General features: G+C 41.5%; 1 protein-coding gene across 8 annotated transcripts in view; it reads right to left on the bottom strand.

Annotated features, from left to right (window-relative positions):
• Positions 1–17,788, bottom strand: part of WWOX (WW domain containing oxidoreductase) — a 1,124,776-nt gene that overhangs the window by 752,193 nt on the left and 354,795 nt on the right. The window contains exon 9 of one of the 8 annotated variants that reach the window (XM_055299646.2): positions 4,709–5,502. The exons of the other annotated variants lie outside the window; for them this stretch is intronic. Within the exon in view, the coding sequence (XP_055155621.1) occupies positions 5,425–5,502 (78 nt within the window). The 3' untranslated portion in view covers positions 4,709–5,424. Of the gene's footprint in view, positions 1–4,708; positions 5,503–17,788 lie in introns of those variants that run through there. 8 annotated transcript variants of the gene reach the window in all.

Here is a 17,788-nt window from a genome sequence, read left to right as displayed (position 1 = left end):
ATCAGTTATTTAGAAAAAATCATGAAATACAGAATACATTTTAAAAAATAAGTTGATTACACTACTGGTGCCCTCTAATGATAGGTATTATTTACCTGGGCAATTAAAAGGAAATATGCTAAATTTATATACCAAGGAACATTTACAAGGGAGTAAATTACTAAAATAGGTTTTATAGCTGGAAAATATGAACACATTCCTAAAAAGCATGTTAAATTCAGAGATTATGGATCCATGTGAGTTAATAGTGAAAAGATATCATTCAGGGACATTGCCCAACATTTCAACTTGTGGTCATGTGATAAAACAAACAGTTCTTTAACAAACCCTCCCCCAGGCTGGGTGTGGTGGCTCACACGTGTAATCCCAACACTTTGGGAGGCCGAGGAAGCTGGACTGCTTGAGCTCAGGAGTTGGAGAACGGCCTGGGCAACACAGCAAGACTCTATCTCTTAAAAAAAGAAGGTAGCGGCCGGGCGCAGTGGCTCACGCTTGTAATCCCAGCACTTTGGGAGGCCGAGGCGGGCGGATCACGAGCTCAGGAGATCGAGACCACAGTGAAACCCCGTCTCTACTAAAAATACAAAAAATTAGCCGGGCCTGGTGGCGGGCGCCTGTAGTCCCAGCTACTCAGAGAGGCTGAGGCAGGAGAATGGCGTGGACCCGGGAGGCGGAGCTTGCAGTGAGCCAAGACTGCGCCACTGCACTCCAGCCTGGGCGACAGAGCAAGACTCCATCCCAAAAAAAAAAAAAAAAAAGAAAATAGCAAAATAGCAAAAGACAAATCCTCCCTCAGGGCCACATTCAGAAATGGTAAACAAGGCTGAATAGTTTTAAGTCTAAATCAGTTTGATTTCCAACCGGGATTATTCATCTGCCTTAGAAATAGGAATTTTTATGATTCTATGATATGATTTGTCTGTGTCCCCACCCAAATCTCATCTTGAACTGTAGTTCCCATAATTCTCATGTGTCATGGTGGGGACCCAGTGGGAAGTAACTGAGTCATGGCCACAGGATCTGCCTGTGTTGTTCCCTTGAGAGTGAATAAATCTCACGAGATCTGATGATTTTATAAAGGGCAGTTCCCTGCACACGCTTTCTTGTCTGCTGCCATGTAAGATGTGCCTTTGCTCCTCCTTTGCCTTCTGCCATGATTTTGAGGCCTCCTCAGCCAGGTAGAATGATTGAGTTCAGTAAATCTCTTTCTCTTTATAAATTACCCAGTCTCGGGTATTTCTTCACAGCAGTATGAGAATGGAGTAATATGTTTTATTTCTTCTTTCTCTGAGTTTCCTTATTGAGGGTCTAACATTTCCCCAGGTCAGAACAGAGAGTTGCAGCGGCCATTTCTCCAAGAAGGAGACTGAATGGGGCCCTTTATGAGTATGAACAACGAAGCCTCCCAGGAAGAATTGCTGCATGGGTGGGGGCAACATAAGAAATGAGGCAGCAGCTCTGGATTTACAGAGGGAGAAATGCAGACAGATCTGCCTTCAAGTCCTGACTTGCTTCTGACAAAGCCTCTCACCTGCACCTTTACCCTCTAGAAAACAAGGATCCCTTGAAAGATTGCCATGAAGATTCAAGGAAATATGGCACATGGTAAGCACCCAAGAAATCCTAGTACCCTGTGATACTATTTGTTTTCAGTCACTTGGTCAAGATGCTTTCTGTGGACTGCGAGAAACTGAGCATTAACTTTTGGCCAGGATCTCCATTATCTCCCTGCCTGTCTACCTCTGTGCCTCCTTCCCTCTCTTCCTCCTTCTCTCTCTTCTTTCTTTCCTCCCTTCCCCTCTCTCCTCTTTCCTTCTCCCTTTTTCTTTTTGCCTCCCTCCATCTCCCTGTCATCCTCCATCTCCCTCCGTCTCTCCTTCTCTTCCTTCCATCCTTCCCTTCCATTCTGCTTAGTACTAGGCAACCCAGAGAGTCCCTTGTCCACAATATTAAGCAATAAGCATCATGTCTCAGTGTTCCTCATGCCACATCTCTCTGAGATGAATCGGTCAGAGCCCTTCCCAGGTCCTGACCAGTTGTCACTGGTGTGGGTGTGCTCTGATCAGCATCATCTCCTCTACAGCAGCCCACTGCCTTGCCTGTCCTAGGTTCTGATCTCCAGATCAACAACCTAAAATTTCTGTTCCCTTGGAGAAAGACTCCCTTAATGGAATGGCAGCTCCACCAGCAGTACAAATTGAACACCCTCGTCCTGAGATCCAAAGGTCCATACTAGGAAATTAGGAAGTTGAGCTCACCCTCTTAAATTACCAGGTGATCATGTGCAAAAAGAACTCCCTCATAAAACACTGCTTTAAACTCTTTACTTGATCATAAACCCTAACCTAACACACATCAGCCCTGGGGTGAAGTAAGCATTAGAATTACCCAAGTTTTATGGAGCAGAGTGAGAGCCAGACGACAGTTTCAGCCAACAGATTCTAACAGTCACAGAATCAAAAAATATTTATTAAGAACCTACTATGTGCCAGATTCATAAGATGCTTCAGTGTATATGATCTCATTATCTTTTCTCATTTTCCTCTACTACATATCCTGATAAGCCATATCCTACTCAAAACAATAGAAATGACCAGTTACATGTTTATAAATAACGACAGCTACTCAGCACATCTGGACAATGCTGGATAGCTGCTGCTTCTGTGAATTTAAAGAAAAATTTTGCTGCAAGGCATGGAAATATCTCCAGTCTATATAAATTAGCAGTTGGACACCCCAGGTTTCAAGGGTTATGCTTTTTAACCAGCCTGGCAATTCATTAAGCATCGGGTAAGAACTTCTTCGATTGCTTTTTACCACGGATGGACATTGCCTACCTATATCTGCAAGGGCACCTCCAACATGCGCACTGCACCTAAAATAGCCCTGCATTGAGAAAAATGCCAAGCTCAAGTGTATAATTCCTCAATGCTGCCTATTTATTTTCTTTCGTGTTTTCACTCTGGCACGCCAACCCCAAATCTGCTACCGTAACAAAGAATTGCAGTGGGATATGGATCTGACATGAAGCAAAGACCTCCCCCCGCCTCAGCAAAGGCAAATAAAACAAAACTTCAACGAGCCTCAAAGCCAGTGTGCATAAATGTCACTGCGCCTGCAAAATGGAGAGATCGGAGGACATTTACGAAATCACAGTCCTCCCACGGTGGTGGGAAAAGGTTACTGTAGTATGTTCTAAGGGGTGAACAGGGTGCCCAAGGAAAACAGTAAGGACAGGGCAAGACCCAGGAAAGCAACAAAAATTTGGATGTTGTCTGTGTGGCTGCCCCAGTGCCCGCTGCCTCGTTTCTCAGAGCTAATCAAGGGAAACGTAACTAGTCCAGGCGGCAGGACGAGTTTACAACAACTGACAGTAACTATAACATACGCCAGTTTGTATTAAGATGTTATTGCACCTTTCCAGTTCTAATCACCAATTATGACTCTATTACTCCTACTTGGCAGTTCATCTGCTCCTGCCTCCGCTAAGGGCGACTTGGAGACGGACCTCTGATCTCCCGGTTCCACTTCAGTGAGCGCTCAGCACGGCGGCTGTCATTTGCAGACACTGAAGAGGTAAGGCATTGCTTTTGCTCAGATAACTGTACCTGACCTTACAACAATTTACTAAGGAAATACCTGCTTAATAGCAGTGTGAGCGCAGTTTCCTTTATGCTGGCAACGGCGCTGCAAATTAGCTACAACAGGATAAGTCTATGGCCGGCTCACTAGACACTTCATTAAATCACTGTTCTCTTGCCGTGTACTGCACTAATAGAATCACAGCCCTCGTTAGCTACTGAATAAAAGATCAATCACAGACTTTGAAAGCTCCTGCTACCAACTTCCAGAGGAAACAAGGAAAAAAAAAAAAAAAGTGTGAACAAGAGAGAAAGATATTTAGGATCATCGCTGAGATTCTGAATGGCCTCGCTGCAAGTTGCTTAAATTACCTTTTCCACAACTGACTCCAACTGTAATACTCAGAGGAACTTGTTAAGCCTGCCTTCAAGAGCAGCACTCTAATATATGACTGCTAGACCCTGGTCAAAAGTTCATAATGTGCATATGTAAAAAGGTACTAAATTGCCTGAGGGCTAAAACCAGAGGAGTTTAATTGTAGCAAAATGCTGAAAATGGTCTGTTGAGGGTGCTTCTATTGGGATACTGCTGGCTCTGGCTGATTGAAGTACGGAACATAAAAGTCTTACAACAATAATTCCTTAAATGCTGGGGAAACTGCCAGCAGTTGGTATTGCATGAATGTTGCGGTTAAAGAAAAACATTTTCCTCCCCGAAAATAAATAGAGTATTAAAAACTGCTCCAGCCCATAATTCTAAAGCATGACGGGAAAAGGGAGGGCTCGATGATCATAAATAAGGTATAATTCATAGGGCATGTCCAATCGACTTGCAGTGTATTTTTACATGGGGCACATTGAAGGTATTCAGGCATGACCTGTGAAGGTTTTTGAGCTGTGCATGGCTGTGATTGTGAAAACAGCTTTGCACTGAAATAACAGCAGCTCCTGGCTGCCTTACCTGTCACTGGGTTAGACATACACACATGGGGATCCTTGCAAAAGGATCTGTTTGACTTGCGTTTATTTCTTTCATAAAACAAGATCAGCAGTCCCACCTATGCACACATTCTATTTGTTTGGCTGGGCTTCTCATGCCCAGAATTCTTTATCATCTGTAAATACACTCTTTTTTTTTTTCTCCCTTTCCTTTCTGGCCTTACTGATGACTTCCTCTTTTGGGTAACGGACAGTGCAAGAGCAGCGGACAGTGACTCAGAATGCTGGGAGGGCCTGTGTCAAATATAGGACACCCAGGACAAGCTAGAACTGGGCAGGTGGGCTCTCTGATTTAAAGTAAGTACACGAGAAAGTTAAGGCCAGCAGTCATGGATAGTGAAATCAGTATGCACAAGTCATTTTAATCAAGTCAGAAAAGTACCAAACATGGAATTCTGCAGTTTTGTTGTGGCATCAAGCTTCCAAAGCAACACAGTAATAGCCATACACTTTAACAACCACCAACACTGTGTCAGATGTCCACTCTTCAAATATGAAACTTGTGCAGCAGCATGGCTTCTATCTGTGGCAAGAACTTGGTAATCAAGATTAGTGACACCCCTGTCCCTACTGATATCTGGAGGGCCTATTTCTTCAGGATTATTCTCCATAGAAAACAGTTTCAAACTCACAGTGAGGTGCAAGTGATATGTCCTCACATAACAGAGCAAACTAAAAACTCAACTGAAATACAGCATTCGTTTAGTATTTATGGTCACGAGGACTGTGTAAAGATCACTCCGTCTTGTGGATCCCATCCTTGCTATGCCACATGGATCGAATGTCATGTTTAAAAAGTGGTCAAGTCTACTCTTTAGTTCTTCAAAAGCAAGGACACAGTAGATCATTGGATACGTCTCCTACAGGCCACATCAGTTCTCCCTCTTCCAAGCTCCAAGTCTGAGTCATTCAGGCGAATTTTCTGCAAAACAAACAGGCATCTGTGGAAGAGCTAGTATGGTTTTGGTATCTGTCATATTCAGGGTTGGAGAAATCCGTGCACTGGAAGCATGAGTATTCAGGGAGGAAAGGAGAGAAAAGTAAATATAGAGTAGAATGAAGACAGGTTATTAAACTGAAAGCAACTAAGGAAAGTATCAGCCAGGCAGGGTACCTATAATCCCAGCACTTTGCAAGGTCGAGGAGAGGCCAGGGGTTCAAGACCAACCTGGCCAACATGGTGAAACCCCGTCTCTACTAAAAATACAAAAACTAGCTGGGTGTGGTGGTACATGCCTGTAAAACCAGCTACTTGGAAGGCTGAGAATCTACCTGGAAGGCTCAAGAATCTCTTGAATCTGGGAGGCACAGGTTGCAGTAAGACCAGATCGTGCCACTGCACTCCAGCCTGGGCGAAACAGCGAGACTCTATAGGGTGGGGAAGGGAGGGAAGGAAAGGGGAAGGCATAGTGGAGTCCAGGTGCAGTGGCTCATGCCTGTAATCCCAGCACTTTGGGAGGCCGAGGTGGGAGGATTGCTTGAGCCCAGGAGTTCAACACCAGCCTGAACATTATGGTGAAAAACCCATCTCTATAAATAATACAAAAAATTAACTGGGTAGGCTGGCGTGTGCCTGTAGTCCTAACTACCCGGGAGACTGAGGTGGGAGGATCGCCTGAGCCAGGGAGGTCAAGACTGCAGTGAGCCATGATTGCACCACTGTACTCCAGCCTCCGTGACAGAGTAAGACCCTGTCTCAAAAAGAATTAAAATAAAATCTAGTCCAACAATTTTTCATTTGCAGCATCAAGTAGGCCTTCAGGCTGAATGTAAATGCAAACATGTCACTGGTATTATTTTTAAATACTTAACTGCATTTAAACCAGAAGATGATTTCCAAGAATATCCATTGGCAAACATCAGCAATCTGTAATAATGGCACACGCAAGTGCAGAAAGTAAATTTTGCCTCAGAAAAAGCCATTGATGCCTGATCGCTTACAATTAAGCCACATACCACAAATATTCATGTGCACAGAGTTTAAGGAAAACATGAAGCGAAGCAAGAATATGCAAAATGGCAGATACCACATGACCTTGATAGTTAGAAAAGGAAGAAAATGGATAGAAGAGGAGGAGAAGCTGCTTCTCTTGATGAAAGATGAAATCACGATCCACTTGAAGGCCACTCGGAAATATCCAGTTACTTATGCAAGAAAAGGGCATTTATTAAAAATGCTGGAGATACCATGTCCATTAAAACATAAAATAGGCAAATTTCTTGGAGCCTGGTGAAAAGGGCATTACACCAGTCTCTTTCGGTGTGCACTTACGACAGTCTCTTAACCTTTCTGGGTTCGGCTTCTTAATCTCTAAATTAATAGCCTTGGCCTAGATAATCTCCAAGGTTATAGAAAACTGTGGCCACCTGAGAAGGCTAAAAGAAGCTTCATTTAATCTTCCCACAGAAGGCCTTTGCGGATCAGTCTTTCCAAAGTCATATGCTGGCTTCCATTTAGATACTGTAATCCATTAGTTTACTAATAGAATCCCTCTAGGTTGTAATTAATAGGACCAACTAGCCTGGGACAACTTCAAGTAGTTGTGTAAGGGAAGTAAATTAAATGCTGAGGTGACACAGAGAATGAATATTGTTGGAAATTAAAGATTTTTTTTCCTCCCAGGGCCAAATAAGAATATACTAATCATCCCACAGCCTCCTGTCCCCTGTCCCAACCCCTACATGCTAATTCCACCCCCAAAACACAGAGATAAAACATGGCGCCACCTATTACCAGCCACTAGTACTTGTATGTATTTATATATATACTTCTGTGTATGTATACACATATAGACATGTATTTTTAAATGTCAGATTGTATTCCCTAATATTAATGCTAAAAAATTTATATCTTTTTACTTTTATATGCTATAAAATAATTTAAAATGACCACATATGCTGTAAATATAAGAAAATAAATAAATGTTTAAGGAAAACAATGGTATACCAATGACCTGGCATGGTGGCTTGTACCTGTAATCCCAGCACTTTGTGAGACTGAGGTGGGAGGATGGCTTGAGCACAGGAGTTCCAGACCAGCCTGGGCAACACAGAGAGACCTTGTCTCTATAAGAAATCAAAAACATTAGCCGAGCATGGTGGCACTGCCTATACTCCCAGCTACTTGGGAGGCTGAGGCCGGAGGATTGCTTGAGCACAGGAGGTCAAGACTGCAGTGAGCTGTGATCACGCCACTGTACTCTAGCCTGGATAATACAACAAGACCCTGTCTCAAAAAAAAAAAAAAAAAAAAAAAAAAAAAAAAAAAAAGCTATACCAGTGAAACAATTAATTAATTGGCAGGGAATAGAAGAGGGTAGAATATATAATAAAACAGGATTTCTCTTCTAGAAACAAGAGGATACGAACTCCAGCATGTTAGTCAGTCAAGTTACTAAGCCCAGGGAAAGCTTTTTTTTGTCACCCAGGCTGGAGTGCAGTGGTGCCATCTTGGCTCACTGCGACCTCGGCCTCCCAGGTTCAAGCGATTCTCGTGCCTCAGCCTCCCGATAGCTGTGATTACAGGCACCTGCCACTACGCCCAGCTAATTTTTGTATTTTTACTAGAGATTAGGTTTCACCATGTTGGCCAAGCTGGTCTCGAACTCCTTACCTCAGGTGATCCACGTGCCTCGACCTCCCAAAGTGCTGGGATTACAGGCATGAGCCACCGCACCTGGCTAGTTCATGTTATTTTCATGTAGGTCCTCTGCGGCCCCCACAGAGGTTGTAAATGCAGAGTCTTACAAAAATGGCTGTTAAGATTTCCCCAAATAAAGCTTAGCATTTTAGGGAAAAAAAAGATTGGTGAATGAAAAAAATAATCAAGAGTTTTTCTATTTCCACGTACCAACTGGTGAAATTCGCCTTCGCTTTCTCAGGATGTACGTGGAGACACGAAGCAATACCTGCTTGGTGCAGGTCTGTATCTAAAGACCTGTACTTAGTCATTACTTTGAAGGAACCAAGAGAACAAGTAGCAAATCTGAACTGAATGAAAAGACTGTTTGCTGCTTTATTTAAAGTAGTGCAATGGAATACTTGCAGGACAGCTTTTGCTACCTCTGGATAATCCTGTTCCAGAAGAACTGTTATCTGAGATCCGAGGAAGGTTCCCAAAAGGTCTATTGATGAAGACAACAGAAACAAAACAAAAAAGCGTGCAGACACAGACATGATAAGAGAGAATGTTACCATTCAGTCTGAACATTGCCAATTCCCTTAACTGCACAGAAGATTTTTTTTTCTTTATGCACACATGCATAAACAAAATTAAATTTTTTTAAAAAGTGTGTTTCTACTGCTACTTGCGCAACATTAGGACTACTTTTTCTCTTGCCTCCCAGCCCCCAACACTATTCACAGACACCCGTGACATTTCTAAGTGGTCAACTCTTCCAGCCTCTTTTGGAGTCTATGTTAAAAACGTCTCCCTCTTCCCAATTTACTGTGTTGCTGCTATAAAAACAACCTCTGAAACTCAGACACAACCTGGGGCCAACAGAGGCTGTGGGTGGCAGGGATTTACAGCATGGGCACTTCAGTCCGTGGCAAGGGGCTTGAATCCTGCTCCACCCCCTTTAGTTACATAGCCTTGTGCAGGTCACTGATTCCCTCTAAGCTCCTTTGGTAGTAACAGAAGTAGAATCATCATGAGAAATAGATAAGCCACATAGCACAGGTCCTGGCCTATAGCCACTGCCAGCCTACGCCACCTCCCTTAAGTGCACAGCTGATTAAAATAATGTTAACACAAATCCTAGCTAAAATAATGTAAAAATAAAAGTTAGTTTTTTAAATCTCATCATCACTGCTCACTTCCGTCATCATCAACTTTAACATGAGATCCTTGGTGGCCTTTTATTTATTTATTTTTTCTTTACCTTCACCTCCCCGAGGCATCATTACTTGAGCCTTTGCTATAATACTGAATTTGTCTTGATTTAAATTTTGAAATTTTATCATATTTTTGCATTAATTTTGATTTTTTTTTTTTTTTTTTTTTTTTTTTGAGGGAGTGCAGTCACTGGATCTCAGCTTACTGCAGCCTCCTACTCCCAGGTTCGAACAATTCTCATGCCTCAGCATCCCGAGTAGCTGGGACTACAGGCACACACTACCACACCCAGCTAATTTTTGTGTTTTTAGTAGAGATGGCGTTTCACCATTTTGGCCAGGCTGGTCTTGAACTCCTGAACTCTGGTGATCCGTCAACCTTGGCCTCCCAAAGTGCTAGGATTACAGGGGTGAGCCACCATGCCCAGCCCCGATTTCTTTAAATGTTAGATTAAAATATCATTTATCTTCATTACTGAGGTTTTTAGCACCCCCATAACTTTGTCCATAGTACTTGTCCCAGCCCAGCCACAGCTACAAAGGGAACCTAAAATTGTCTGGTTTGTGTCAACACGTTTGCCTGCGACACATCATTCAAGTCTCAGTAAAGACGTCATCTCTGCTCTGCAACTTTATCGGACTCCTCTTGTATCTACCCTCAAGACAGAAAAGCCATGCATCCCAGCGCTGCTCATCTTACCTACCTTTCACATTCTTCCCATCTCCATCCTTCTAAGGTAGGCACCCATACAGCCAAGAGAACACCTTGCTCATTTTTGCATTTGCTATGCCTTAAGTCAGTACCTGACATGTGCGGCACTCAATGAACGTTTATCAGAGAGGAGCAGATCAAACAGTATTGGGGCAGTGACTGTCAAAGGCCAGACTGTGATCTAGTGGGGTGGTGAAACCAATAGTGGATGGTGAAACCAACAGTTTGTATTGAAACTGGGTCATCATTGGCACACACACAAAAACAAAACAAAACAAAAAACACAGCTGGGCACAATGGCTCAAGCCTGCAATCCCAGCACTTTGGGAGGCTGAGGAGGATGGATGACCTGAGGTTGAGAGTTCAAGACCAGCCTCATCAACAATCTCTGCTAAAAATACAAAAAAAAAATTTCCCAGGCATGGTGGCTCATGCCTGTAATCCCAGCTACTCAGGAGGCTGAGGCAGGAGAATCGCTTGATCCTGGGAGGCGGGGCTTGGGGTCAGCAGAGGTCGTGCCATTGCACTCCAACCTGGGCAACAAAAGTGAAATTCCCTCGCAAAAACAAACAAACAAAAAACAACAACAACAAAAACACAAAAACACAACCAAGAAAAAAAAACAGCAGGACACTGCTCATAAATAAAAGAATCATTTCATAAAACTTTTATTTCAGACAAATACACATGCATATAATACACACACACACAAACACACACACACACGAATATAAGTAAGTATAAATGTACTGGGTTGTAACAGAAAACACTTAGGTAGTGGTCCAAAAAAGTTTGAGAGATGCTGTTTTAGAGCAACATAGAACATCTTGATCTGTCCATCAGAATTTGTCCTGCCACAGCCTACAGAAATCAAGGCTTCCAAAGTCATCCAAAACACTGAAAGTCTGGGAAACAATTAGATTAGGAGCATGCCCGGAGACCAATCCTCAAGAAATGAGAAACTCTAGAATACTGGAGGAAGCTTGCTGGGGAATTTCTTGGGTATTAGTTAAGAAATAAATACTGATTTTTCATCAAATTAATGGCATATATTTCTCACTGAAATCACCCCATCACAAAAACTCAATGACAACAAAAACCAGATGTGGTGAAATCCAGATGTGCCCAATCTAAAAGTCAGACTTGGTGAAAATAATTGATGCAAAAGAAAACTCATAATAGAAAAAGCTGTAAAACTTGGCATGTACAGAAAACAGATACATGAAATCTTCACTAGAAAATAAATATAAAAAATGGTTTGGTAAAAAGCCTTTCAATAAAAGAAGAGCCTAACTATCTTCGCACTGTTTAAAAACTGGATCAAAGTATTTAATTGACTTAATGGAATTCACCCTGTATTACACTTCCACGAAAAAAATTGATCAGTGTTGACACAGCACTGATTAAAATGTTTTATTCATAAACAGAGTTAAAAAAAATCTTCAGGATAAAAATAGCAGGGCTGAAGTGGCTGGTTTTATCTCTCCCTACCCTAGACAGATTTCTAACTGCACATGCCTGCCTGCACGATATAACTTGAACAAACCCACGTATTGAGTACTTACTGTCCACAAGTGTCCATTTGCGTTGCTATCACTAGCTCCCATTGTCTTTATAAAAAATCTTAAATGAACTAAGAATTTTTTTTTTTTTTTTTTTTTTGAGACATAGTCTCGCTCATGCGCCCAGGCTGAAGTGCTGTGGCGTGATCTCCACTCACTGCCACCTCCACTACTCGGGTTCAAACGATTTTCCTGCCTCAGCCTCCCAAGCAGCTGGGATTACAGGCATCGCTACCATGCCCAACTAATTTCTGTATTTTTAGTACAGACAGGGTCTCACCATATTGGCCAGGCTATTCTCAAACTGCTGACCTTAGGTGATCCTCCCGCCTCGGCCTCCCAAAGCACTAGGATTACAGCAGTGAGCTACCACACACGGCTGAGAAATAAATTTTTCACAAATACACATTTAAGATATAAATAGCTGCAGCCTGGCCAACATGATGAAACCTGTCTTCACACAAATACAAAAATTAGCAAGGCATGAAGGCGGGTGCCTGTAATCCCAACTACTCAGGAAGCTGAGAGAGGAGGATCACTTAGGCAAAGAAGGTTGAGGCTCATGAGGCTGCAGTGAGCCATAATCTGGCCACTGTACTTTAGCCCGGGCAACAGAGTAAGATTACCTCTCAAAAAACAAAAAGAAAAACAAACAAAAAAAGATATAAATAGCTTACTAGAAAACAGTAGCAGCCATAGGGGAAAGGCAATAGTAGAAAAATAGAAAAAGACCAAAAGACATAAATATGTATTTATTAAGGCTAGGCACAGTGGTTCATGCCTGTAACCCCAGCACTTTGGGAGGCCAAGGCAGGCAGATCACATGGAGGTCAGGAGTTCAATACCAGCATGGCCAACATGGTAAAACCTAGTCTCTATTAAAAACATAAAAATTAGCCAGGTGTGGTAGTGCATGCCTATAGTCCCAGCTACTCGGGAGGCTGAGGGAAGAGAATCCCTTGAACCTGAGAGTCAGAGGCTCCAATGAGCTAAGATCACGCCATTGCACTACAGCCTGGGCAACAGAATGAGACTCCATCTCAAAAAAAAAAAAAAAAAAAAAAAGAGAGAGAGAGAGAAAGAAGTATTTATTAGGTACTTGATGAACTGTGATTACATGTACACACACATGCATACACACACAAACACGTACATATCTAATTAAAAGATCTGCCATCTGGGCTGCTGGCAGACTGCATGATAGCAATCAATAACTAGCATGTGAATCATATGACAGTAAAAAAAAATTGAAAAAATCTAAATCTGAAGACAGGATGGTTCTCAAATATCCATTTGCTCAAAGGGTGTTACGCAATCTCTTTTTTTGAGCATGGACAATCCAAGAAATATGTCCAAAGTACAGATCAAGATAAAGTTACTTTTGGCCTGGTATTAAGAGATTCTGTGGGATATGCATGTACTTCAACATAAATCATTTTATTAATTCAAATTTGACCTACTTCCAAAAAAGGGATCTAACATGACTTAAAGAACATGCAGAGAAGAAGGTGAATATAATGTATTAGAGACACTAAAAACAGAAGGAAGTTGATATGCTAACCATTGCATTAATATGGCCTGAAAAAAGACAGTGTTGAACTAGGGGCTCCAATGATACATTACGTTATAATTTCATTATCAGATGGAAGGAATGATGGTGGTTCCCCAAGGATTTTCCTTACAATCAAGAGTTGAAGGGTATTTCTCACCTGCAGTGATGTAACTCCATATGGTTGGGCATCAGATAATCAATAATATCCTGGACAATTAGTGTCTGTATGCCCTCAAAAATCAACAAGATGTCAGTAAAATTCATACTAACTGGTAGCACACGAAGAAGACTAGCATTGCTTTAGCATCTACCATACACCAAAGGTTTGAGCTGTGTCCTACACATCTCCCCTCAACAGCCCAAAGATGTAGGAGCTACTTTCCCCATTTTACAGTGAAAAAGAAAATCCGAAGCCCAAGGAGGTAATGTGGCTGGCCAGCAGGTCACTAAAAGGAAGGCCTGGGATTCACTCCAGGCTGGTTTCTTCAACTTCAAAATCCTGTGTTCTTATGGCCCTTCTGCTAACTCACATTGCATCCTTCTGCAACTAAACTCAGCGAAATATGCTGTTCTCAGCTCCTCCCCATCCCACCATGTTGGTAGTGGACTGTGGAAAATAAATTAGCTTGACACAAGAAAGGTATTTGGAACAGAGCCTGACCAAACTGAGTCCTAAGAAATGTGAATTGTTTTATTATCTTTATCTTCTAGTTCTGCAGAATGTATACTCATTCAGTGAAAAATCACAGTGAATCTCCTATTTTATCAAATACATTTCATATCTTCACATTACACACTAACATGAGGACCTATCCATGGTCAGGAGGACTTGGCAAAGGTGAGTTTAATTTCTAATTTAAAAAAAAAAAAAAATGGTTTTGGATGAAATCGGCCTCCACTCTGGGTTCAAATAAGAACCCAGCAGAGCCTTTAGCTTGGCAATCAGATAAAGTGACATTGGAAGATGCAATAAACAAGCTTAAGGATAACGGGAAAGCAAACTGCAGTCCAAGAAAGACTCTTCCAGGTTAGGGATAAAGGAATGCAATATATTATTCTACTTTTCATACGTAAGAAATATGCCAGCTCCTTCTCAGTGCTTGGAACAGGAAGTACAAAAAGCAGAAGAATACTGTATTGTTTTCATTGGGTATATTTCAGAATCTAATTCTTTTGAAATATATCATAATGTTTTCTTTTAAAAGCATCTTCTTATAATCTTTCTTAGAGGAAATCTGCTCTGGGTTAATATTCAGAATTCAGCCATGGTAATTTCATTACTTGCTCTTTTATAGTTATAGAGAATTAACAAAGAGACAAATCATACACATAGCACACACAACAGCCAACAAGAAATGTTATGTTCTAAGATCAAAAAACAGACTTATTGCACTCACCTGCCGAGAAATATTAAAATATCAAAAAAAGTTTAAGTTCCCAAATTTTACAGGTTTTCTTTTTTCTTTTAAAGAGTAAGAATACTAAGAAAACATTATGCAGGTCTCAGTAGTTGATACACAGTATTTTTATTGGATCCGGCAAATATACTTTTTATAACTTTTCTCTGAAAGAAGGAACTTTCTAGCTCAGATTACTTGGACACTCTGACTGTTTATTCTTCCCTTTTTTGAGCAGTCAGAAGAGATTTCTCTCTCAGTACTTCAAATAAATAAGATATCCAGCTGAACAAACACCATACATTCTCGTGGATTACTTTGGCTTCTTAAAGAATATTTCACTTTCTTTTTTCAAAATGTAAATGATTCAAGAGACCCCATCATATGAAACTCAAGGATGCAATGTTTAAAGTGGTTCAAATTCTACTCAAGGTGGCATGTGAAGAAGCAGAAAGTCCAGCTCAGGAAAAGAGCTTGATATTTCATAGCGGAAATTTGAATTTTGCTAAATTAGATACTTTATTATACATTTTTAACATGGTTGGCTTTATATCATGAAAACCAAACTTTAGTATTCAAAATCAATCTCAAATCTATTTTCTAAAAGCAGCAAAGGGTGGTTATTTTTCTTTTTTAGCTTCCTGCTTAAAAAAAGTCATAACAAAACAACAACAAATGCTAGGATTACATATAGTCTAGATATTCTACCCAGGCTTTGAAATGATTGGCCAGCCCTACCTAGCTTTACGGCTTAAAAAATAAGTTCACACTTTCTGCCTAGTTTTTGTAACTCAAATCCAAATTCTGCAATGCACATTTCTTCAGAAAGATGATTTGGGCCATCAATTAACATGGGCCTCTTCTACTATGGCAACAGGAAAACAAATACTTGACTTTAGGATATATTATCTACCAGTTTGTTTATTCTTTTCATAAGCTTTCTTATTAAAGGACTAAATCTTATCTCCCACCATAAAGCAGAAATGCATAAATACATATATTTTTTAAATGGGTGTATTTGGTGCCTCTCAGCCCAGAAAGAGGGAAAATAAGGATAACAAAAGGATGCAAACAGGAAAAGAGGAAAGAAAACACAAAATTATCCATAATAAATGCTATGGCTTCAAGCAGGCCAAGAAAAATCATCAAGTCCTGTGAGTAAATCTACTGCCATGTAGCAGGGCCTCCAAAAGGCATGAAAATCCAAAATAAAATTCAAGTTGTAGAGTGTGGTAGCTGGCCCTGATGACCCCTGCCTCTCAGGATTCATACCACCGTGAAATCCTTTCCCGTATAACAAGTATCAGACTCAGAGATTTCCTTCTAACAAAAAGAATATGGCAAAAGCAGTAAGATGTCACTTCCGTGGTTACGTTACAAAGAACTGTGACTTTCATTTAACAAATGGTTTCTATTTCCTTCTTGGCTTACATGCTGTGATAAAGCCAGCAGCCATGATGGAGATCCCTACGTGGCAAGGAACGAAACACGAGGAAGGAAAGGAAGACCTCGATCCACTGGGCCATAAGGAACTGAGTCCTACCAGCAACCATGTGGGCGTGGAAGCGGATCCTTCCCCACTGAGCCTTGAGATTGTTACCTGGTATAATATCTACTTGACATAGCTGAATTTCTACCCTGTAATAACGCTGCTTATCTTTAAGAAACAGGACACCTGTGATAAAAAGTTCCCTCTGCAACCAGACCAGCTGAGATTGGTTAGAACCAAGATAGCTGAACCAAGGACTTCAAAAAGGCCTCAGGTTTCATCATAATCCCACTTCCAGGCTAAACAGCCCTCTCACCAGTGCCAGGACAGTTGACAATCACCATGACAATGATCAGAAGAAGCCATAAAAGGATAAAAAGGAAGGCACCACTCTGATTCCAGGAAGTTCACTGCCCATTCCAAGAGAAGACATGATTATTCCTCCCCTTGATTTTAACATCCAGCCTCTTCATTAAAACAGCGACAACAACAAAGTCTATATTTTAATTTCCTCACCCCTCATTAGTGGAGAAGCTGATTGGTGAATTTGTGAGCCATGCTCCTGCTTCTCAATTCTATGGCCACTGAATAAAGCCTGTGGTGCTTGACACTACTTTCGGTTTTGTGTGTTGGCTTCATGACACCCAACAGGATAAGACCCCATTCTTTTGGGGCACCAGCTTTGTCAGTAAGAAGATGACACCAGCCCAGTGGACACCTTGATTGCAGCATGTGAGACTCTAAAGGAGATGGCCCAGCTAAGCCATGGCTGGTTCCTAATCTACAAAGACTGTAAAATAATGAAGGTCCATTCTATTAACCTGCTAAATATTGAGGTAACTTGTTATGCAGTGATAGATAACTAATACATAGAGTTTTATTAATTTCTGCCTTTCTGTTTTGCTCGTCTTGACGAATTTTACTCCCCCGTTATGAATTACTGTTGTCCTTTGGTCAGCTTCAGAAAATGAGCTGAAGGGACCACATACTTACAGGCCAGTATTTCATTGCATGGATTGGGGACAAGTAATGACAGCAGGGCCATCGTCCCAGAACTTCTATTAATAACAGTTTCTAGGCCAGAAGCAGTGGCTCACACCTGTAATCCCAATACATCGGGAGGCTGAGGCACGCAGATCACTTGAGGTCAGGAGTTCAAGACCAGCTGGGCCAGTATGGTGAAACCCTGTCTCCACTAAAAATACAAAAGTCAGCAGGATGTACTGGTGTGTGCCTGTAATCCCAGCTGCTTGGGAGGCTGAGGCAGGAGGATCGATTAAACCCAAGAAGTGGACATTGTAGAAAGCAGAGACTATGCCACTGCACTTCAGCCTGGATAACAGAAGGACACTCCAACTCAAATAATAATAATAGTTTCTTCTGCTTTCCTTGGCTGCTAGTAGCTTAGAACAAAGTCTGCCTTCCTCCAGCAGCCCTCCACCGACTTTCCAGCAACAGCTGCACAGGTTTGTGAAACGGAATCCTGCATGGTTTCTTTTTTCTTTCTCAAGTAAATGTCCACTTCTGCAATTCTTCCCGCCTGCCACTAATTTTTAATTTGTTACCATTACCTTTTGGAACAATGGAGTCTAAGAGGGGGTGAGCAGGTATGCGGATTTTCATGCGCGTCCCTGTGAAGAGACCACCAAACAGGCTTTGT

The sequence above is a fragment of the Symphalangus syndactylus genome, chromosome 11 (assembly GCF_028878055.3).
Source record: "Symphalangus syndactylus isolate Jambi chromosome 11, NHGRI_mSymSyn1-v2.1_pri, whole genome shotgun sequence".
NCBI lineage: Eukaryota > Metazoa > Chordata > Mammalia > Primates > Hylobatidae > Symphalangus > Symphalangus syndactylus.
The sequence above is the reverse complement of the archived record's forward strand: the minus strand, read 5'-3'. Positions and strand labels throughout refer to the sequence as shown.